Below are 20,873 nucleotides of genomic sequence, written 5' to 3'. Positions count from 1 at the left end.
TTCTTGTGGGACAAAACCATGGTGTCCTTATGAAGGCATGCAAAGAGCAGTGATGCATACAAATACAAAGGATTAAATGATAAGATAGTGTTAGCTATCACAGCCATACAATTACATATATGATCAATGTACTAGCGCGCTAGCATGTGTGTGTCGTGAACAGCGTCAGCAACAACAGTAGAATTGGTGGTTCGCCTTCAAAATAAAAGTCCTTCATTGCGTCAGTTTCAAACGGATAGAAATAGTGGAATCATACCACAATTGGAATAGATAACGCTAATCAAGGTTTGAATGTTATATAGATTTAACAAAATACAATTATTAGTTAGTTTGACCCCAAAAACGTTTTAAAGACATGTTTTCACTCTGTCATGATAGAGTATTGTGTTTATATGGGTGAGAATTGTTTTTATTTAATACATTTTGGAATTCAGGCTCCAACAACAAAATGTGGAATAAGTTAAGGGGTATGAATACTTTCTGAAGGCAGCGTATGCCCTGCACTGCCTAACCTATGAAATGGGTTTTCAGCCTACAACAACAGAACACGACGATGCAGAGTTTACACAAATATTAGCGTCTAGGCTCTTATTGCAAGACCTTCATATTGCACTGAATAATGAGGTGATTTCCCACAGTCAAAGTCCTGCAATAAGAGCTAAGAGGCTAATAGTTGTGTACATGCTACATAGTTGTGTTCTGTGGGTGTCATGGAGAAGGCTGAAAACCCATTTCATCAGTGCACAATCCACAGGTTAAGCAGTCCAGTGCAGATGTATTTTATTTAACCTGTATTATGGATAGGGGGTTTATATAAGTATGCCTCCAATGCAATTGGCAATTCAAATACATCCCCAGTCTAATTTCAACTGACTTTCACACATTTTTTTCCGCCAAATGAAGTAACGGTCATTTGTTGAATTGATTTAACATTCCAACCGTATTTAGCATTTTCTAGTCCAACTGTGGCATGTTTTCACAAACGGTATCCGTTTTCATTCATTTCAATTGAGGACTTATATTTTGACGACAACAACCGCCGAGTCAAATGTTGTTCACGACACACTGGTCTAGCTACCAAACTATCTCAGCACAGTCGACACATATGTGAGGTGTATCAATGACAATAAGGTGCAAAGTGGTAGCTGAAATACTCGCGACGAACAACATTTAAATTATGGTTTTGATGTGATTAACGGAAATGCACCGTCACTTAAAACAAAACAAAAAAAAAACAAAACAATAATATATATATATATAACCACTCGATTCGTCATGTGTCAAGCCAAGGTTTTGCGTTGGCAAGCTATCCGGGATCCTTGGGACGTCCCTATCCCAAATTAAAGTTGCAATGTACACAGGGTAGGGTTTAAGTGAGGGTCATGGGGTTAAGTTTAAGGTAGGGACATCTTAAGGTTTCATCATAGCACTGACTGATAAAGTACGACGTTCTTGCTGTGTTACCTGCGCCGTGAGACCCGTTTCCTCGTTGTCTTCTCGTCCCCCCATCATACTACGAAGCTTGTCCATCGTCGATAATAACTATTTATGTGGATTTTTATTTGTTTGTAGCTAAATGAGCTGGCTAGACAGCTAAACTAAAATGCAATGCTAGATTGTCTAGTAAGCTAACTTCCTTCGACTTCACGGATGGGCGTATCTATGTAATACTACGTATGCTACCCAGGCAGCGCGACATAGAGTTTAAAACTAGATGTTCACTTCCATGAAAAATATTGGTGGTATTCTTTACAAATATTTTTGTTTTAGTGGAAGAAGTTTAAAATGTTTTACTTACGCCAATTATTTACATTTAATCCAAGTTACATTTAATAAAATAATTGATTTATTTGATAGACAACACTATCGACCTTATTACTTTAGATTGTTGGGCAGTTAGTACACATTATTTAATCACAAATAACTACACTCAGACTACTAAACTTGTATACACTCTCCTACTAGATTACCACGGTATATGAAAACTGTAATAAAGTACAGAAGACAAGGAGGCATTGTTGAAGTCGTGTTCTGATTTTAGATTTGAATATCAGAGAATTAGACCAAGGTGTTAATTAACCATTTGCCTTTTTATCTACAACACCTTGTTGAGAAAAGTGGTCCAGGTAGCTGATTTGGGTCAAAAGTCACGTTGTTTTCTCATTATTTAATGCTTAGAATATGCTCCCCACTGTTATAATTTGAAAGTTCTGAAAAGTTGAATTGCAGTTTAACTGTGGAAAGTTATCTAAACTTGGGTGTGTTTGTAAATTCAGAGCTTTGTCAGATTGTCTGTTTTTTTTTTTGACATTTCGCTTTAGGATAATTCAGAGCACATACTGGACGAGTTGGGTTGATCAGAGCGATCCGATCTCACAACCGCACCCAAGCTAACTGGCTAAAGTTGGCCAGCTTGCGAGCTACTTCCAGACACAAATGAGAGAACACCTGACTCTGACCATTTTACTCACCCTAGTAGAATTGGTGACTGTAACTTTTTTCGTGTTATCTAGAGCATTGGTGACTGTAACTGTGCTGCTGACAACAATGACATTTTTTGTTCTGTTTCCTATTGATTGGTGGTAGAGATTACTGTTCTTCAGATTTGAATAGCAGAGAAGTAGACCAAGGTGTCAGACCCTTTAAGAGCTAGTCCAGGTTAGCCTAGAATCCTACTCTAGCCGCAAGTTTTCTGTCCAAAAACTTTAATTTAATAGCAACTGGTTCATATGAAGAGAGTGGCCGGGAATACTCTGTTACTGCAGATGCTGCATTTTGGTTTCCCATGTTCTGTATTGGATCCAAAGCTAACACTCAAGGCAGCTATTCTAACTGGGAGCATGCTATCGATAGAACCAAAGGATTTGATAGGCACACAATCAAGCAAGGAGCATTGTAATGCACTGCACTGTGGAAAGAAAAATGTGTTTTATTCAGTGGCATTCATATAGGCTGTTTGTAATAGGTGAATTACCCCATCTATCTTGTAGCCTATATTCATTACCAAATAGGCCTTGCTTTACTGTGTCGGGCGCTGTCCATTATGCTGTTACAGTGGAGGATGGGATACAGATTTCATTTCAAAAGCACTTAATGGAAGTGGAAATTAAACAAATGTTTATTGTGGTATAGCGTGGAGGGGGCTGTGGAGCCATATTATCCTGGCGACACTTATGGAAGGGGGGTAGACTGCACACGGAGCGAGCTGGAGCTCGGCAGCATCATCGCTGCTGGCCTTGGTGGTGTAATTTCATATCCTTCATGGCAGATTAGCTGGTTAGCGCTAAATAGGCTAATAACAACAATGCCTTTTACTGCTAGCTAAGAAGCTAACTGAACTCTGTAGTGGTGGGGCGTGAGGCAGAGTTGAGTGAAGCAGCTTCAACTGTAAACTTGAACCGTCCTTATAAATCTAAATCAAATATTACAGACGGAAGCATATATTTATTCATGTAGCCTTCCACGTTAATCACATAGCCTACCACAGATAATTTGTTTATATATATACATACACACACTACTGTTCAAAAGTTTGGGGTCACATAGAAATGTCCTTGGTTTTTGGAAGAAAAGCACATTTGTTGTCCATTAAAATAACATCAAATCAGAAATACAGTGTAGATATATTTAATGGTGTGTCAGGATTTGGCCAGGGTTGTTCCGGTTTTGGCCACTAGATGCCCCCATTGTGCTTTTTGACCCTTTAGGTTTCCCTTGAATGTATTTCAACCCTTAGTTTTCCTCAGTTCTTAGTTTTCCTCTGTGTTTGAATGTTAGCACCCAGCCCCAGCGATGCTGTGAACATGTGTTGCTCCAGTTGGACTCTCTTGTGGTACTCTGTTTTTGTTCTCGTTTATTTATTTTTGATTATCTTTTGAGGCTTTTTCCTGCTGTACCTACCACCTTGTGGATTTACCTTTTCTCTTGGATTTATATTTTTGCCTGAACTTTCCTTTTTACTTTATTAAAACACCATCTCAAGTACTGCTGTGTCTGCCTCATCTTCTGGGTTCCACTGACTATTAGTGGCTCAGTTTGCTAAGTGACTTTCTCACACCTGAGTCCCACGTTCGTAACCGGGTCTTGACAGAAGGGCTCTGTTTCTGTCAAGACCCGGTTATGGAACTCGGGTCTCCGGTGTGAGAAACATTACTTGTGGAAACATTACTTGTGTCATGCACAAAGTAGATGTCCTAACTGACTTGCCGAAACTATAGTTTGTTAACAAGAAATTTGTGGAGTTGTTGAAAAACGAGTTATAATGACTTCAACCTAAACTTCCGACTTCAACTGTATGGATGGATGGATGTATGTTTGTATCAAGGTGACATCTATATGGTTATCAAAATGAGTTATTTCTTGTGTAGGCTGCTATCCTACTTGAAATAAAGTCATGGGAGGGAAAACATTTGCAGCTGTGGAGTAGGAAGCACATCGAAACAACACCGGTGCACTTGTCACCGACTTATCACTTATCGTGCAGCCCAATCAGCCACCGAAAACGGTCTTGAGTTGCAACAAATCTTCCCAATTAGCGGATTCTCTTTCCATACACCCACTTCTTTCGTCACAGACACTTGCCCATACTCCGGTCAACCATACTTCGGCTGGAGCTATCCATACTTGGCCAGAGACTGTACAAAACGAGAGGAGAGCTGCGATGTCATCTCTCAGAGCAGTCACCCCTCAGTGTCTCACTGCTGTCACCTCTCAGTGCATCTTTCAGGAAAAGTGGACTTTTCGAAACGAACCATATAAGGAGAAGTGGAGGTTTCGAAAGGTGCCACTCAGGACGTCCGTTTGGGTTATCAGACGTTAGTCATGGTCTGCAGATTGGACAATAATCAATTTCAGTTATGCAAAAAAAAAATGTATAATCACTCACTCTGAGCTGTGTCTTTGAAAGTTACCAACAGGTAGCCATGTATGTTACTTTACATTTTTCGTCAATGTTAAAGCTAGCTAACGTTAGCTACCTTAACTTATAAAAAATCCATTATTTTTACAATGTATTACTTATTATTGAATAGTTGAAATAATAATACTTGAAATATCAAGTCATGGTGTTTGTAAAAAACGAAACGTCCTCTCACTGTTAACTGCATTTATTTTCAGCAAACTTAACATGTGTACATTTTACCTTAATTTTACTAGGCAAGTCAGTTCAGAACAAATTCTTATTTTCAATGAGGGCCTAGGAACAGTGGGTTAACTGCCTGTTCAGGGGTCAGAACGACAGATTGGTACCTTGTCAGCTCGGGGGTTTGAACTTGCAACTAGTCCAACGCTCTAACCACTAGGCTACCCTATATTTGTATAAACATAAGATTCAACCACTGAGACAAACTGAACAAGTTCCACAGACATGTGACTAACAGAAATTGAATAATGTGTCCCTGAACAAAGGGGGGGGGGGGGGGGTTCAAAATCAAAAGTAACAGTCAGTATCTGGTGTGGCCACCAGCTGCATTAAGTACTGCAGTGTGTCTCCTCCTCATGCACTGCACCAGATTTGCCAGTTCTCAGTCTGAGCACTGATGGAGGGATTGTGCGTTCCTGGTGTAACTCGGGCAGTTGTTGTTGCCATCCTGTACCTGTCCCGCAGGTGTGATGTTCGGACGTACTGATCCTGTGCAGGTGTGGTGACATTTGTCTGTCACTGTGAGGATGATCAGCTGTCCATCCTGTCTCCCTGTAACTCTGTCTAAGGCGTCTCACAGTACATGCATTGCAATTTATTGCCCTGGCCACATCTGCAGTCCTCATGCATCCTTGCAGCATGCCTAAGGCACGTTAACATAGATGATCAGGGACCCTGGGCATCTTTCTTTTGGTGTTTATCAGAGTCAGTAGAAAGGCCTCTTTAAGAGTCCTACGTTTTCATAATTGTGACCTCAATTGCCTACTGTCTGTAAGCTGTTAGTGTCTTAATGACCGTTCCACAGGTGCATGTTCGTTAATTGTTTATGGTTCATTGAACAAGCATGGGAAACAGTGTTTAATTAAACCCTTTACAATGATGATCTTTGAAAGACAAATTATCTTTGAAAGACATGGTCCTGAAAAAGGGACGTTTTATTTTATGATGAGTTTCGTAGTTATGGAATTCCAACGCGTCTTGTGTTAAAACTCTATTCGAAAATTCCCCCCATTTCTCCTTATATGGTTCCTTTCGACACCCCCACTTTTCCTGAGAGATGCGCTGAGAGATGACATTTCAGTGGGTGGCAGCATAGAGACTGAGGGATGACGTCACAGTTGTAGCCTATGGGAAAAAAACACTTTATTCGCCTCAATGAACTCTTCCGGTAAAAAAAAAAATCACTCTATCCCGATTGGTCGAATTTAAAAATAAGACCGGGACATTTTGGGTGGAAGAAGGATTTTTGATGCGATCAATATTTTGGGAATCCGTTCTCTCACGTAAGTATAAAATAAAAAGCCTGATGTCAATTTACTGTTTATTTTTATCATTCAGACAGGGTAGCGTTATGCATGTTTCTTTATTCTGTTAGCGTTTGCCATCGTCTGAATGTTGGTTTAGCCAAAGAATACGTTTTTCTTCTTCTTATTATTATTATTGACTTCGTCTCTTCCTCTCTCTGGTTTAGCTCATGTTAGCTGTAACACAGAGCTGTCAGTGCACATACCAAGGAGTTTAAGTTAATGCCAACATTTTTCTACTACAACGCCACTTGTTTATTGTGCTGATTTATTAACATTAGTGTTGTGATCTGCTTAGTTCCATGTGGATGGTGCGCTTGCTGAACATCTAACGTTAGCTGTGTCTATCTCCCACAACATTTATCTGACACAGGATGATGGAATCGTGTTTTTACAACAAATTGGAAAGCGTGGAGCGGGAAGTTAACTTCGACGACTTGAAGAGAGACCTATTTTCTGAGTTTAATTCCATAGGCTCCCAGGAGTCTTGCCTGGAAGAGCATGAACACTTGCAGGTGTACCTTCGCATTCGACCATTCACAACAACTGAGAGTGAAAATGGCGAATCGCAGGTAATTGAACTCAACACGCACACCCCTTTAATAGCTTGAAATCCAGACAGGGGTGTATTCATTAACCTTAGCACACAGAATAATCGATCATTTATAGATCGTGCCAAACACTTCGCAGGCTATTCGGAATGGCGATGGTTATATATCGGGATTTAAATCGATAGTTACATATCGAGATATACATTTTTACATGTATCGTTTTTACTGTCACAATATTATATTTGCGCTATTTGGCTGTACCAGCACCAAAACTCCAGTAATTCCCTTCATAGCTTGTTCTCCATCTTTTTAAATAGGGAGCCAATTTGTTTTCAGCGCAAATTTCCATTACGGCTCAAAATGTGTTTCCTGATTGCTCTCTCTTGTCCCTCTGCAGTAGACATATGGCGAGCAATATGTTTGGAACGGCAAAACGAAATACACATTGAAACGTGAGAATTGTAATACATATCCTATTGGCACCAAGTGTCATGATAATATATCTTCAGGTCCCTGACAATTCCCAGCCCTAGTGGAAACCATACAATTAAAATGAACTACAACTTCCGTTTAAGAACCCAACAGCTTTTATGTCATGTTGAAGAGTGTTTGAAATACATGATATCTGTTGCAAAATGTTTTTGGGCGTAATGAGTACACCTCAGTTTGTCACATGAACCATCTATATTGAACAAAAATATAAACTCAACATGCAATAATTTCAAAGATTTTACTTAGTTAAAGTTCATATAAGCAAATCAGTCAATTTGAAATGAATTCATTAGCCCGACTCTATGGATTTCACATGACTGCAAGTGGCCACCATGGGTGGGAATAGACGAACACACTGGGGAGCCAGCCCAGCCAATCAGAATATTTTTTTTCTCCAGGCGAGAGCTTTATTACAGACATAAATACTCTGCAGCACCCCCCTCTGACGATCCCGCAGGTGAAGAAGACCGGTGTGTCGGTCCTGGGTTGGCGTGGTTAAACATGGTCTGCAGTTGTGAGGCCGGTTGGACATACTGCCAAATTCCCTTAAAATGACATTGGAGGCGGCTTATGGTAGAGAAATAAATAAATTCTCTGGCAACAACTCTGGTGGACATTCCCTGCAGCTGTCATGCCAATTGCACACTCCCTCAACTTGAGACGTCTGTGGCGTTGTGACAAAACTGCACATTTTTAGCGGCCTTTTATTGTCCCCAGCACAAGGCTCCTGTAATGATCATGCTGTTTAAATCAGCATCTTGATAATCCAGCCACCTGACAGGTGTGGCATATCTTGGCAAGGGTGACATGCTTACTAACAGGGATATAAACAAATTAGTGCTCTATTTGAGAGATGTTTAATGTGTATGGAAAATGTCTGCTGTGTTGTATTTCAGCTCATGAAACATGGGACCAACACTTTACATGTTGCGTTTTTCTATTTTTGTTCAATATAGATACCCGTTACTTCACCACCGCCCACAAGCTTCCTGATTTTTAACAAGAGACTTGGAAACATAATAACTGTTGAGCTTTGACTATGACTTGCTGTCTTTTCCCTGTACACATCCAAGGACTGCGTTTCCATCGAGCTCCCGGATACGATCCTCCTTAAGGCTCCAAAGACTTCGCTCTCAGCACGGCTCCGTGACAAATCGGTTCAACGGTTTCAATTCTCACAGGTCAGTCAGCAGGGTTTGTTGGAGACACCCATGACTCTTTTTCTAGGAACAAAAACAAAAAATGAAGGTTCTTCCAACCATGTTTTTTCAGTTTTCTTGTCCTCAGGTCTTAGGGCCAGAAACCACTCAGAGGGAGATGTTTGACGGCACAGTGAGAGGCCTCGTCAAGGAGGTTCTGGAAGGCGGAAATTCTCTCGTTTTCACGTATGGAGTGACCAATGCAGGAAAGACATTCACTTTTATAGGTTTGGTTTCTTGATTATTTGCAGAGTTGGACAGATGCAAACTGTTGTGTTGGTGTAATATCCAACTTGTACCCAGGGTCCAACCTGAGTTAGCACAGATTCACTGTTAGGATTTTCACATTGCTGGTATTCTATGTTGAGACTTAAATTCTCTGATGGTGCTTCTATCGCAATCAAAAACCTGTTGTCGGTATGAGCTGATAATGGTCTTTATGGTAAACACCTGCTAACAAACCACTGAGACAAAGAGATTGAGAAATGAAGAGATCCTCAACACCGGTTTGTTTTTTTTTAGGTCCAGAGGCCAATGGAGGGATCCTCCCCAGGTCTTTGAATGTCATCTTCAACAGCATTGAGGGCCATGTTTACAACCAGATGACCATCAAGCCACAGCGATGCAGAGAGTTCATCAGGCTCACTAAAGACCAGCAGAGTGAAGAGGCCACTAACAAGAGAAATCTCTTCAGGCTCCTCAAGGAGGTACTGGGTTGGTTCATTGACCTGATAAAAGCCATTGCATTACTCAACAGCTTGTTCTTTGTTTGTAGTAATTTATATTAAATGATGTCCCTTATTGCTCTTCTCCCATAGAGTGATAACCAGAAAAGCTTCACCAACAAGACAACCCTGGAAGGCAAGGAAATGTATTCTTTTATATGCCATTCAGCAGATGCTTTTATTCAAAGCGACTTGGTCAAGAGTTCATACATTTTTACATGGTTGGTCCTGGGAATTGAACCCACTATCCTGGCATTGCAGGGTTCTACGTTGTGATAATTTTACTCGAAACATGCGCCTAAAATATTTTGCTATGCAATCTGTATTTTTATTTAGCACTAGTGCTAAAGGATTCTAACTTTATTATTTCCAAATATTTTTCATTGTGATCCTACATTTCTTTATGCACTCCTATGTTAATCAACTCGGTCGCACACTGGCTCCCTAAAGGTTGCCGTAGTGACCCCTGCGTTGTAAACACCATGCTCCCTGTGTAGGGTGCCGTCTTTCGGATGGGACGTTAAACGGGTGTCCTGACTCTCTGCGGTCATTAAAGATCTCATGACATTTATCGTAAGAGTAGGGGTGTTAACCCCAGTGTCCTGGCTAAATTCCCAATCTGGCCCTCAAACCATTATGGTCACCTAATAATCCCCAGTTTACAATTGGCTCATTTATCCCCCCCCCCTCCTCTCCCCTGTAACTATTCCCCAGGTCGTTGCTGCAAATGAATGTGTTCTCAGTCAACTTACCTGGTAAAATAACGGATAAATAAATAAATAATTGACATGAGACCAAATTATTTATGTTATCGTTCCACGATGCATAGTCCTGTCCTACATTTAGACATGATTGTCACATCCAACATGTCCATCTCTCTGATACTTTGGCGTATCATTAGCCATTTACAATAGATTTCTATCCAACCAGAGGTTTGTAACAGGTTAACACCACCACTTGTTTCTCTGACAGGGTCCACACTAAGTGACATCGAGGGGACTGTGACGGACCAACGTTTCAGTCTGGTTGTTGAAGCACACACCAAGTTCTCCGTCTGGGTGTCCTTCTGTGAGATTTACAACGAGAACATTCACGACCTGCTGGAGCCCGTTCCGATCGGAGCCCAGAAGAGAACCACGCTGCGGCTGTCGCAGGATGTCAAAGGCAACTCCTTTGTAAAAGGTAACGGCTGCAGATTGTGTCACATTACTTTTAAGTCTTTTTATATTTATCCAGTGAGACTTAGTCAGGCGTGTGTTTTACGTCCGGGTGGTCCCAGGAATCGAACCCACAACCTTGTCGTTGTAAGCACCACGCTCTACCAACTGAACCGGAGATGACCAAATGTTCCTGTGTGTGATTTTTTTTTTTTCAGATCTGAAGTGGGTACAAGTGAACAACGCGGAGGAAGCCTACAAGGTAATGAAACTAGGGAAGAAGAACCAGAGCTTCGCCAGCACAAAGCTCAACCTCCTCTCGAGCCGGAGGTGATTATTAAGCACGTCAATCATTTCCCTTTTTTAATTATTCAAGTCTTTTTTTGGGGGGGGGCTGGTACGAACTTGCATGAGTTAAGTTCACACAGTAGCTTGACCGCCGTGCTCTTATAGAAATCTGTTCCTATGCTCAGCCACAGCATATTTTCTGTTCGCATCCTGCGGATGGAAGATGCTAGGATTCCTCGTGTTATCTCTATCAGCGAGTAAGTGAAATTTTGTTTTTATTCATTTGGACAAAAACGATATCCTTAGAAGCCCTATGCAGTGTGTGTGTGTGTATTAAGGCAGGGTTTGTTTATGTTCAGGCTGTCCTTGTGTGACCTGGCTGGGTCTGAGAGGTGTGCTAAAACTCAGAATAAAGGGGAGCGTTTGAAAGAGGCTGGAAACATCAACACTTCGCTGATGACACTGGGCAAGTGCATCAACACTTTACGGCAAAGCCAGCAATCCAAGTGAGCCTTGAATGTCTGCTTTCAGAAAAATATTTGATGGTTATGGAATTATACATTTTACTAAGTGGGGGAGGGGGGGGTTTACAAATCTGTAGCTTGGAATTGTTGATATTCTGACCTGGGGCGGCAGGGTAGCCTAGTGGTTAGAGCATTGGACTTGTACCCGAAAGGTTGCAAGTTCAAATCCCCAAGCTGACAAGGTACAAATCTGTCGTTCTGCCCCTGAACAGGCAGTTAACCCACTGTTCCCAGGCCGTCATTGAAAATAAGAATTTGTTCTTAACTGACTTGCCTAGTAAAATAAAGGTAAAAAAAAAAAAAAGAGGACCACAGTGGAAATAAGTCAAACTTCTTATTCTGCCAGTCACGTTTTTCGACGTACTGGATGTATAGATCATATTATTATTTACATTTTTGTCACTGTGACAGATGTAATCAATCAATCAAACCCTTGTTGCTAGGCTACCACAGCACGTCCCCTTCAGGGAGAGCAAGCTGACCCACTACCTTCAGGGTTTCTTCTGTGGCCGGGGCAAAGCCTGCATGATAGTCAACGTCAACCAGTGTTCCTCCATGTACGACGAGACGCTCAGCGTGCTCAAGTTCTCCGCCGTGGCTCAGAAGGTGGTGGTGCTGACCACCAAGACCGTCCCCCATCTCGCCACCAAGAGGTCGGCCCGGGAACTGTCCATGATCATCAACAACGCAGACAGGAAGTACCTGTTGGGTCAGAAGAGAAGGAGCTCCCTGGTTGGCTGGGAGACCAGTCTGGAGGACGTGCAGGAGCATGACGACACGGACGAGGAGAGCGTGATGGAGACCATGCAGGAAGTGGACAATGATGAAAAGGTTCTCATCAATAAAGACACTTATGAGGTAAGTCTCTCCCCTCAACTACTTCTGTGGCCATTTTTAGTTGATCCTTACACAGAAATTCCAATAAGCTCACCAATGCTAAAAGAAAACTACATTTCCAGGCCCTGATTTGATGAGATATTTGAGGAAGATTTAGCCCTGTTAGTAGTAAATGGACCAGAGTTTCACTCATCGGGTGAAATGGTCAAAACTCTGGGGCCTTAATTAATATCAAATTCATCTCCTGATTAACCTCGAACTAAAGTGTCACGTAATGCTCAATGACGTCTGTCCACAAGAGGTAAATGTCTGTCAACCCTTCAGAGCCAGCTCCTCCAGTTGACGGAGCTCCGGGAACAGCTCCAGAAAGAGAGGTCTGAAAACATTGCTTTGGAATCCCGGATCCGTGACGAGGTCACCAAGGAGTTCTCGGAGTTCTTCTCTGAAATGCAGACCGATTCCAAGTGAGTCCTTCTGTGCCTCGTTTCAATCATTTGTTTTTGGTTGCTTAAAAAAAAACATTTTTGGGGTTTGAGTTTTTCTACCAACTGAGGCACTCAACACTTTACATAGTAGCTTTTTAAAGGTAAATGTTTTTTATATCTTTTGATACATAACTGAACAAGATCTAGCTATAATATTTGGGGTGGCAGTTAGTGTAGAATCTGTCGTTCTGCCCCTGAACAGGCAGTTAACCCACTGTTCCCAGGCCGTCATTGAAAATAAGAATTTGTTCTTAACTGACTTGCCTAGTAAAATAAAGGTAAAAAAAAAAAAAGAGGACCACAGTGGAAATAAGTCAAACTTCTTATTCTGCCAGTCACGTTTTTCGACGTACTGGATCATATTATTATTTACATTTTTGTCACTGTGACAGATGTAATCAATCAATCAAACCCTTGTTGCTAGGCTACCACAGCACGTCCCCTTCAGGGAGAGCAAGCTGACCCACTACCTTCAGGGTTTCTTCTGTGGCCGGGGCAAAGCCTGCATGATAGTCAACGTCAACCAGTGTTCCTCCATGTACGACGAGACGCTCAGCGTGCTCAAGTTCTCCGCCGTGGCTCAGAAGGTGGTGGTGCTGACCACCAAGACCGTCCCCCACCTCGCCACCAAGAGGTCGGCCCGGGAACTGTCCATGATCATCAACAACGCAGACAGGAAGTACCTGTTGGGTCAGAAGAGAAGGAGCTCCCTGGTTGGCTGGGAGACCAGTCTGGAGGACGTGCAGGAGCATGACGACACGGACGAGGAGAGCGTGATGGAGACCATGCAGGAAGTGGACAATGATGAAAAGGTTCTCATCAATAAAGACACTTATGAGGTAAGTCTCTCCCCTCAACTACTTCTGTGGCCATTTTTAGTTGATCCTTACACAGAAATTCCAATAAGCTCACCAATGCTAAAAGAAAACTACATTTCCAGGCCCTGATTTGATGAGATATTTGAGGAAGATTTAGCCCTGTTAGTAGTAAATGGACCAGAGTTTCACTCATCGGGTGAAATGGTCAAAACTCTGGGGCCTTAATTAATATCAAATTCATCTCCTGATTAACCTCGAACTAAAGTGTCACGTAATGCTCAATGACGTCTGTCCACAAGAGGTAAATGTCTGTCAACCCTTCAGAGCCAGCTCCTCCAGTTGACGGAGCTCCGGGAACAGCTCCAGAAAGAGAGGTCTGAAAACATTGCTTTGGAATCCCGGATCCGTGACGAGGTCACCAAGGAGTTCTCGGAGTTCTTCTCTGAAATGCAGACCGATTCCAAGTGAGTCCTTCTGTGCCTCGTTTCAATCGTTTGTTTTTGGTTGCTTAAAAAAACAAACATTTTTTGGGTTTGAGTTTTTCTACCAACTGAGGCACTCAACACTTTACATAGTAGCTTTTTAAAGGTAAATGTTTTTTATATCTTTTGATACATAACTGAACAAGATCTAGCTATAATATTTGGGGTGGCAGTTAGTGTAGAATCTGTCGTTCTGCCCCTGAACAGGCAGTTAACCCACTGTTCCTAGGCCGTCATTGAAAATAATAATTTTTTCTTAACTGACTTGCTTAGTTAGATTTTTTTTTAAACTTTATTTATCTATCTCTGTGTCTTACAGGGAGCGTCTGGCCAAAGAGGAGAAGAATGTCGAGGAGAGAGCAGAGAAGCGTCTAGAGATCCTGAGAAATCATGTGACCATTAACACCAGTCAAGAGGAGTTGGACAGAGTAGCGCGAGCCACAGTAATGCATCCTGCCTAGATGTGTTGGACATTAACGGTGTCAACCTTCATTTTGTCTCTCGTCCTTTACCTTTGTGTTCAAACTGCGTTGAAAAAAGAAAACCTACCTCGTCTTTTCTTACTCGTGCTGTCTTTGCGGATGGCTACTTTATTGAGGAATAATGTATTTACTATGAGAGCGGTATGTGCTTGTGTCACCGAGCTATCTTAAGATGAATGCACTAATTGTAAGTGTCTCTGGATAATAGCATCTCCAAAATGACTTGTATGTCTTCTCTGTTGTAGGAGGACAGCTCGCCATTGGGAGAGATGTTTGACTCCATGTGCAGTGACCTGGCGGGCATAAAGAAGGCGGCTTTGGAGGCCAAGACGTGTCTGGTGGTCACCCAACCCAGTGGCGAAACCATCTCCAATCTGGAAAAGACCGTGGATGATCTCTCGGCGCTGCTGAACCAAGCCCGGGAGCAGCTCACTGTCAAAACCAATGGTAGCCAACTGACAACCAGTTGCCTCGTTTTAAAATTGTCTTATTTTATTTTTTTATAGTCCAGTGTTTCTTCATCGTGGTCGTCGGGACCCAAGGGTTCACATAAAAAATGTTGACACAAATGTTTACACCTATTTACAATAAAGCCGTGTTCATAGCCAAGTGGGACGGTTGTATTTATCACATACAACTTGGGGGAAAATCCACTTGAATGGCCCTCCAACTGGTAAGACCTAGTGGGGAAACTATGCTTCATCCCTGAGCTCTGTCTTCTCACACATGCTGACCTTTGACATCACCTACTAAGACAATTACCTTGGTAACAGCATTTTTAAATGCAACAACAAAACATCTGGGGGGAAAAAAAATAAAAAATAGCTTTAACTCCTAATTTGTTTATAAACATGATCGTTGTACTTTTAGTTGATGGTTAACGCAGCTTGTTGGCCATTTAGCCAATCGGCTTTCAATAAGTTCAGATCATTACCACTTTCCCACTTGGTTAAGAACGCACCATAAGCAACGGCTTGAGCAGTTGAATATTTGAATGTGGTGTGTAATGCTAAGGGAAGAACTAACATGTGACACCCCTTTTGTTTCCCCCGGGAACCGGATTATGAAACACTGGTGTAGCCTACCTCTTTCACATATGCTGTGTCTCTTTCAGCAATAACCTGTTAATCACCTGTCTTCACTATCAAGTACTGCTCCAGATCGGGTTGACTGGTCCCATAACAGTGGCTGCGATGGAACGCACACAATGTTTCCCTTCGATTGAGTAGTCGGTGTCTTCTGTTTTAAATTTCAGAACTAGAACATTATTGCAAACAAGCGCGGCAATCGAACGAACAGCTTGAAGAGGCGAGAAAGGTATTGTGCAATTTGTTTTTGGTTCTTTTCCTGTAATGGGACTTATTGTTTTGGGTTGTCTGTTCTACATAAACCAAATTCCGCTAGGTTTTTAGTTCACGGTTAACAGAGTAGTTCTGACACTTTTTTTTTTTTTTTTTTCGTCTTGTTTTTCTCTTTTTAGACTCTTGAGTCTCAGGAGCTGAAATTCTCCCACTTCCTGGAGATGTGTCACGAGAAGGATGAGATGATCACCACGCTTCAGAACACCGTAGACCAACAGGCCCAAGCCGCCATCAAGAGTGTATGTAGATGTTTTTTAAAGTGGCGCTTAGATCTGACGAGCTAATAGACATCCGCCTGTTTCATACTTAGTCTTTCTCCTTTACATCTCCCATTTTATACTGACCTGGTGCCTATTTCCCATCCTTATGTCACATAAATGTTCATATCCAAAATGTGCTTTTTATATATTTTTAATATACTTTTTTTTTTTGTTATTCCAGCTTGAGTAGGCCGTGCTTGACCTCTTTTTAACATTTGTTGGGTTTTTCTTTGGCAGAAGGCTACATTTGACGGCATCGAAAATGAGATCCTGCAACTGAAGAGCAGCTGCTCTTGCTCCAGAGGGGAGAGGCCCAGCTCTCGCAGAGAGCCGCAAACGGCTGGTGGACCACCAGGCCAACCTGGAGGACCAGCCCCCAGCAAGAAAGGTACAGGGTGGGTTCCGAGCACTGCCGGGAAGCCCCTCCCACCGTTTGTTGGGGTGAGAGCAAGGGGTAGAGAGAACACAGCCAACGGTCGCAGAAACATCCGCTTCAAGAGGCGACTGTCTGCGCTCAAGAACTAATGCTGCCCAAAGTCTGACACTTTGCCATGTTTTTCCTGTGCATCCATGTTTGTGTTCCCCATTTCTGGCTTGATGTTTTTTTAAGTGGTTGTATTCCCATATGATTTTGATTATAAATAAAGTTTTTGTTGTTTGCTGTGCTCAGATATTTTCCAAACGTTGTATAGCGTTGATCATCTAGTCCTGCAGAGCAGTGAGGAGGAGAAATCCAATTTGTAAGTCGCTCTGGATAAGAGCGTCTGCTAAATGACGTAAATGTAAATGTAAATGGTAGGACTTATTGTTGTCTCATTGGTGGAGAGACACCACTTCATATCCTGGGAAATGGTCTTCACTAACCAGACACTCGCTATATGGACATGGTTATTAAAAGACTGATTAAAATATTTTTTTTTACATTGTTTGCTTACCAAAATTGCAACGTGTCCAGTTGTTTTGATATTTAACAAACTGTCCTAATCTCATTCCACTGGCTAATACTTAAGGAGCACACTAAATTTAGTTTGACACTGAGCATCAAGTCAGCATAAGATAAAATCCCCACCGTACCTCAGAAGCTTTGCGTCACCTTCAAAGATAATTCAACAAGTGTCCATGTCTTTGTTAGGGTTCCTGGGGAGAGGAGAGGAGGAGATGGACAGATTGCGCAGGGAGCTGGTGGAGGTACAAAAGGACAGTGGGCTTCTCCGTGACAAGCTGACGGAACAGAAAAGAGAATTCCCAAAGACCCTAGAGGAGAGTGAGAAAAGGCCAGAAATGGAGGCTAAAGCCATGGACCACAACGAGAGCTCTGTAGCTGAGGTCATGACCTTGAAGGGAAAGATGGCTGCACTGGAGGAGAAGCAGTGCACCCACCAAACGGAGAGGAAGGCGGTCGTAACCGTGTCCCAGTCGTATAACGACGAACTCATGTCCCAAACAGAGAGAGTGGCAGAGTTGGAGAAGACGCTGTTTGAGAAGGAGGCACAGGTGTCAGGCCTGCAGAGGAGCCTGAGGGAGGCGCAGGAGATACGGGAGGATGAGGAGACCGCTACGGTGCAGGAGGCTCGTAAGAGGGAGGTGGAGAGGAGGCGGGAGTTGCTGGCTGTGGCTGAAGAGGCCATCACTCAGAAGAACGCTGAGCTGGAGAGGAGAGAGCAGGTCATCACCAGGTTAGTGGGCTGGCTGGTACCTTTCACTCTGGCTACTGGGGAGGCCTACGTGCCAATCCCGAATCATAACCTACGCCCTATGCACGTGTGGCAATCCGAGAGGATTTGATTGGTATAAGCAATATGGTGAAACATCTGCCTAGCCTATCAGGGAACAAGGTGTAGCTATTACAAGATTGATTTACGCTTGTCCTCTCATATCTCCACGAGTGTGTAGTGCACAGGGGCCGATTTGAGATTGGCCTAAATGTTTCTTCCTTTCTCCTGCTCCTCCTTACTGGTAAACCTCTCTAATGTAGGTGCTGTTTGAGTTTACCTCTTGTGTTCATGACCACAGATTGAAGGAGACGGCTAAACTTGACTCCGACAAAGTGAAGAGTTTGAGGCTGGACCTTGAGAGGAAAGACGACGACACTTCTGATCTCAAAGAGAAGCTGTCCGACTCTAAAAGCCAGATCCAGCAAGTTCAAATAGAGGTAAAAGCTGATCTGATATTTATTTATGCAACAGATACTTTCATAGTAGGTCCATAATTACAATCCCTAATAACATCAATCACTATTCAAAACGTATGAATCACTAATAACGTGTGAATCACTAATAACGTGTGAATCACTAATAACGTGTGAATCACTAATAATGTATGAATCACTATTAATAACGTATGAATCCCTATTAATAATGTATGAACCACTGTACTAACTTATCTCTCCCTATAATAACGTATGGATCACTATAATAATGTATGAATCACTATTAATAACGTTTCAATCACTATTAATAACACATCGCCCCTTTTGTTTTCCTACCCAAGATCATCTCCATACGAGAAGAGGCGAAATCTCTCAAAGTTAAACTGCAGGACTTGGAGAAAGTGAAGAAACGGCAGCAGGCAGACTTGGCCAATAAAGACAGGACCATACAGCAACTGAAAACGGTATGTTGTTTAAATCTCGGTTACTCTTGGTTGTTTTACTTTGAATGTGTCCTTGTTGTTGACTGGAGTTTGATCTTTCTCTTTCCAGGAACATTCTGCTGACGAGAACCTCAAGCTCAATCCGAACACCTGTAAAGGTACATAAAGCCTGTTGATCCATACGGTTCTGCTCTGTAATCATGGAGTTGGGCTGCTCTTCTCTGTATTATTTCTCTGTGCCGTACATAGGCTGTGTTCTTGCCTACTACTTAGTAAAATGACATACTGTGTATTTATTGTCCTACATACTCTCTTGGAACACACTGTTTAGTTCAAATGTATGCAGTAAGCAACAAATATCAACATACTAGACTCCCCCCATACAGAGAATGTGTAATCTAATACAATACTCACCCATACTGAGATTGTGTAATCTAATACAATACTCACCCATACTGAGAATGTATTATCTAATACTAGACTCCCCCACACTGAGAAAGTGTAATCTAAGGCGTTGTTTCCCGCCTTCCGTTCGTGCTGCTACAGCCCCTCCCCCCCGATCTGATCATCAGCTGTTGACACGCGTGGGTTTTGCGATGATCTCCTTTAATAGCATGCAGAGAATTCTGCAAGACGAAAAGATGAAATTTTAAAGCAGTACTTCATTTTCTAAATATCATTCTATAAAAATCGTATTTTTTTTCTCTCACAAATCCAAAATGGCTACCGTTTAGAACACAAATAAGGGTATTGGGACACGACCACAGTTACACAAGGTAGTCCATTACCATATGCTGTTAGACTGGCTGCTCTTTTCTCTGTCCTGTAATCATGGAGTTGGGCTGTAATCTCTTCTCTCTGTCCTGTAATCATGGAGTTGGGCTGCTCTTCTCTCTGTCCTGTAATCATGGAGTTGGGCTGCTCTTCTCTCTGTCCTGTAATCATGGAGTTGGGCTGCTCTTCTCTCTGTCCTGTAATCATGGAGTTGGGCTGCTCTTCTCTCTGTCCTGTAATCATGGAGTTGGGCTGCTCTTCTCTCTGTCCTGTAATCATGGAGTTGGGCTGCTCTTCTCTCTGTCCTGTAATCATGGAGTTGGGCTGCTCTTCTCTCTGTCGTGTATTCATGGGGTTGGGCTGCTCTTATCTCTGTCGTGTATTCATGGGGTTGGGCTGCTCTTATCTCTGTCGTGTATTCATGGGGTTGGGCTGCTCTTCTCTCTGTTCTGTAATCATGGAGTTGGGCTGCTCTTATCTCTGTCGTGTATTCATGGGGTTGGGCTGCTCTTATCTCTGTCTTGTATTCATGGGGTTAAGCTGCTCTTATCTCTGTCGTGTATTCATGGGGTTAAGCTGCTCTTATCTCTGTCGTGTATTCATGGGGTTGGGCTGCTCTTATCTCTGTTGTCTATTCATGGGGTTGGGCTGCTCTTATCTCTGTTGTGTATTCATGGGGTTGGGCTGCTCTTATCTCTGTCGTGTATTCATGGGGTTGGGCTGCTCTTATCTCTGTTGTGTATTCATGGGGTTAGGCTGCTCTTATCTCTGTCGTGTATTCATGGGGTTAGGCTGCTCTTATCTCTGTCTTGTATTCATGGGGTTAGGCTGCTCTTATCTCTGTCGTGTATTCATGGTGTTGGGCTGCTCTTATCTCTGTCGTGTATTCATGGGGTTCATTGTGCTTCCCCAGACCTTCAGGCTAAGGAGCGTATGATGGAGGACATGCGTCTGGCTCTGATTGAACAGGAGGATACCCAGACCCAACAGGAGCAGGTGTTAGAGGCCAAACTGGATGAGATTGACGCCCTCATTGAAGGTGAGATTATTTCAAGATGTAGTTTTCCATGATGGTGTATATTTGGTGTTTTAAGTTTATTTATCAGTTGGCTTTTCATAGCCGATCAATCAGAGTTCGAGACAGTAGGTGCGTTAGAGAGTCCAAATCAGCAGGTCTGGGACAAGGTAGCACGTTCTGTGAACAGGTCAGGGTTCCATAGCCGCAGGTAGAACAGTTGAAACTGGAGCAGCAGCACGACCAAGTGGACTGGGGACAGCAATGAGTCATCAGGCCAAGTAGTCCTGAGGCATGGTCCTAGGGCTCAGAGAGAAAGAGAGAGAGAGAGAACTTAAAATCATGCAGGACACCGGATGAGACAGGAGAAATGCTCCAGATATTACA

At 42.6% G+C, this 20,873-nt stretch overlaps 2 protein-coding genes across 2 annotated transcripts in view; one reads left to right on the top strand and one right to left on the bottom strand.

The window, feature by feature from the left end:
- Window positions 1-1,659, bottom strand: part of sft2d1 (SFT2 domain containing 1) — a 49,109-nt gene extending 47,450 nt beyond the window's left edge. Inside the window, exon 1 of the mRNA XM_064924426.1 lies at window positions 1,465-1,659. Within this exon, the coding sequence (XP_064780498.1) occupies window positions 1,465-1,530 (66 nt within the window). The 5' untranslated portion in view covers window positions 1,531-1,659. The remainder of the gene's footprint in view (window positions 1-1,464) is intronic.
- A 4,706-nt stretch (window positions 1,660-6,365) lies between these two features.
- The window catches only part of kif20ba (kinesin family member 20Ba), a 37,370-nt gene continuing 22,862 nt past the window's right edge, over window positions 6,366-20,873 (top strand). The window contains exons 1-24 of the mRNA XM_064993577.1: window positions 6,366-6,423; window positions 6,818-7,016; window positions 8,561-8,668; window positions 8,775-8,913; window positions 9,209-9,393; window positions 9,505-9,547; window positions 10,384-10,593; window positions 10,787-10,898; window positions 11,042-11,113; window positions 11,216-11,362; window positions 11,824-12,238; window positions 12,542-12,681; window positions 13,127-13,541; window positions 13,845-13,984; window positions 14,322-14,445; window positions 14,730-14,931; window positions 15,740-15,801; window positions 15,965-16,084; window positions 16,343-16,493; window positions 17,238-17,781; window positions 18,119-18,257; window positions 18,596-18,718; window positions 18,807-18,855; window positions 20,385-20,510. Coding sequence (XP_064849649.1) covers window positions 6,819-7,016; window positions 8,561-8,668; window positions 8,775-8,913; window positions 9,209-9,393; window positions 9,505-9,547; window positions 10,384-10,593; window positions 10,787-10,898; window positions 11,042-11,113; window positions 11,216-11,362; window positions 11,824-12,238; window positions 12,542-12,681; window positions 13,127-13,541; window positions 13,845-13,984; window positions 14,322-14,445; window positions 14,730-14,931; window positions 15,740-15,801; window positions 15,965-16,084; window positions 16,343-16,493; window positions 17,238-17,781; window positions 18,119-18,257; window positions 18,596-18,718; window positions 18,807-18,855; window positions 20,385-20,510 — 3,964 coding nt within the window. The 5' untranslated portion in view covers window positions 6,366-6,423; window position 6,818. The remainder of the gene's footprint in view (window positions 6,424-6,817; window positions 7,017-8,560; window positions 8,669-8,774; window positions 8,914-9,208; window positions 9,394-9,504; window positions 9,548-10,383; window positions 10,594-10,786; window positions 10,899-11,041; window positions 11,114-11,215; window positions 11,363-11,823; window positions 12,239-12,541; window positions 12,682-13,126; window positions 13,542-13,844; window positions 13,985-14,321; window positions 14,446-14,729; window positions 14,932-15,739; window positions 15,802-15,964; window positions 16,085-16,342; window positions 16,494-17,237; window positions 17,782-18,118; window positions 18,258-18,595; window positions 18,719-18,806; window positions 18,856-20,384; window positions 20,511-20,873) is intronic.

This window comes from Oncorhynchus masou, chromosome 18, assembly GCF_036934945.1.
Source record: "Oncorhynchus masou masou isolate Uvic2021 chromosome 18, UVic_Omas_1.1, whole genome shotgun sequence".
Taxonomy (NCBI): Eukaryota; Metazoa; Chordata; class Actinopteri; order Salmoniformes; family Salmonidae; genus Oncorhynchus; species Oncorhynchus masou.
Note: the sequence above shows the minus strand (reverse complement) of the source record. Positions and strands in the feature narration are given on the sequence as shown.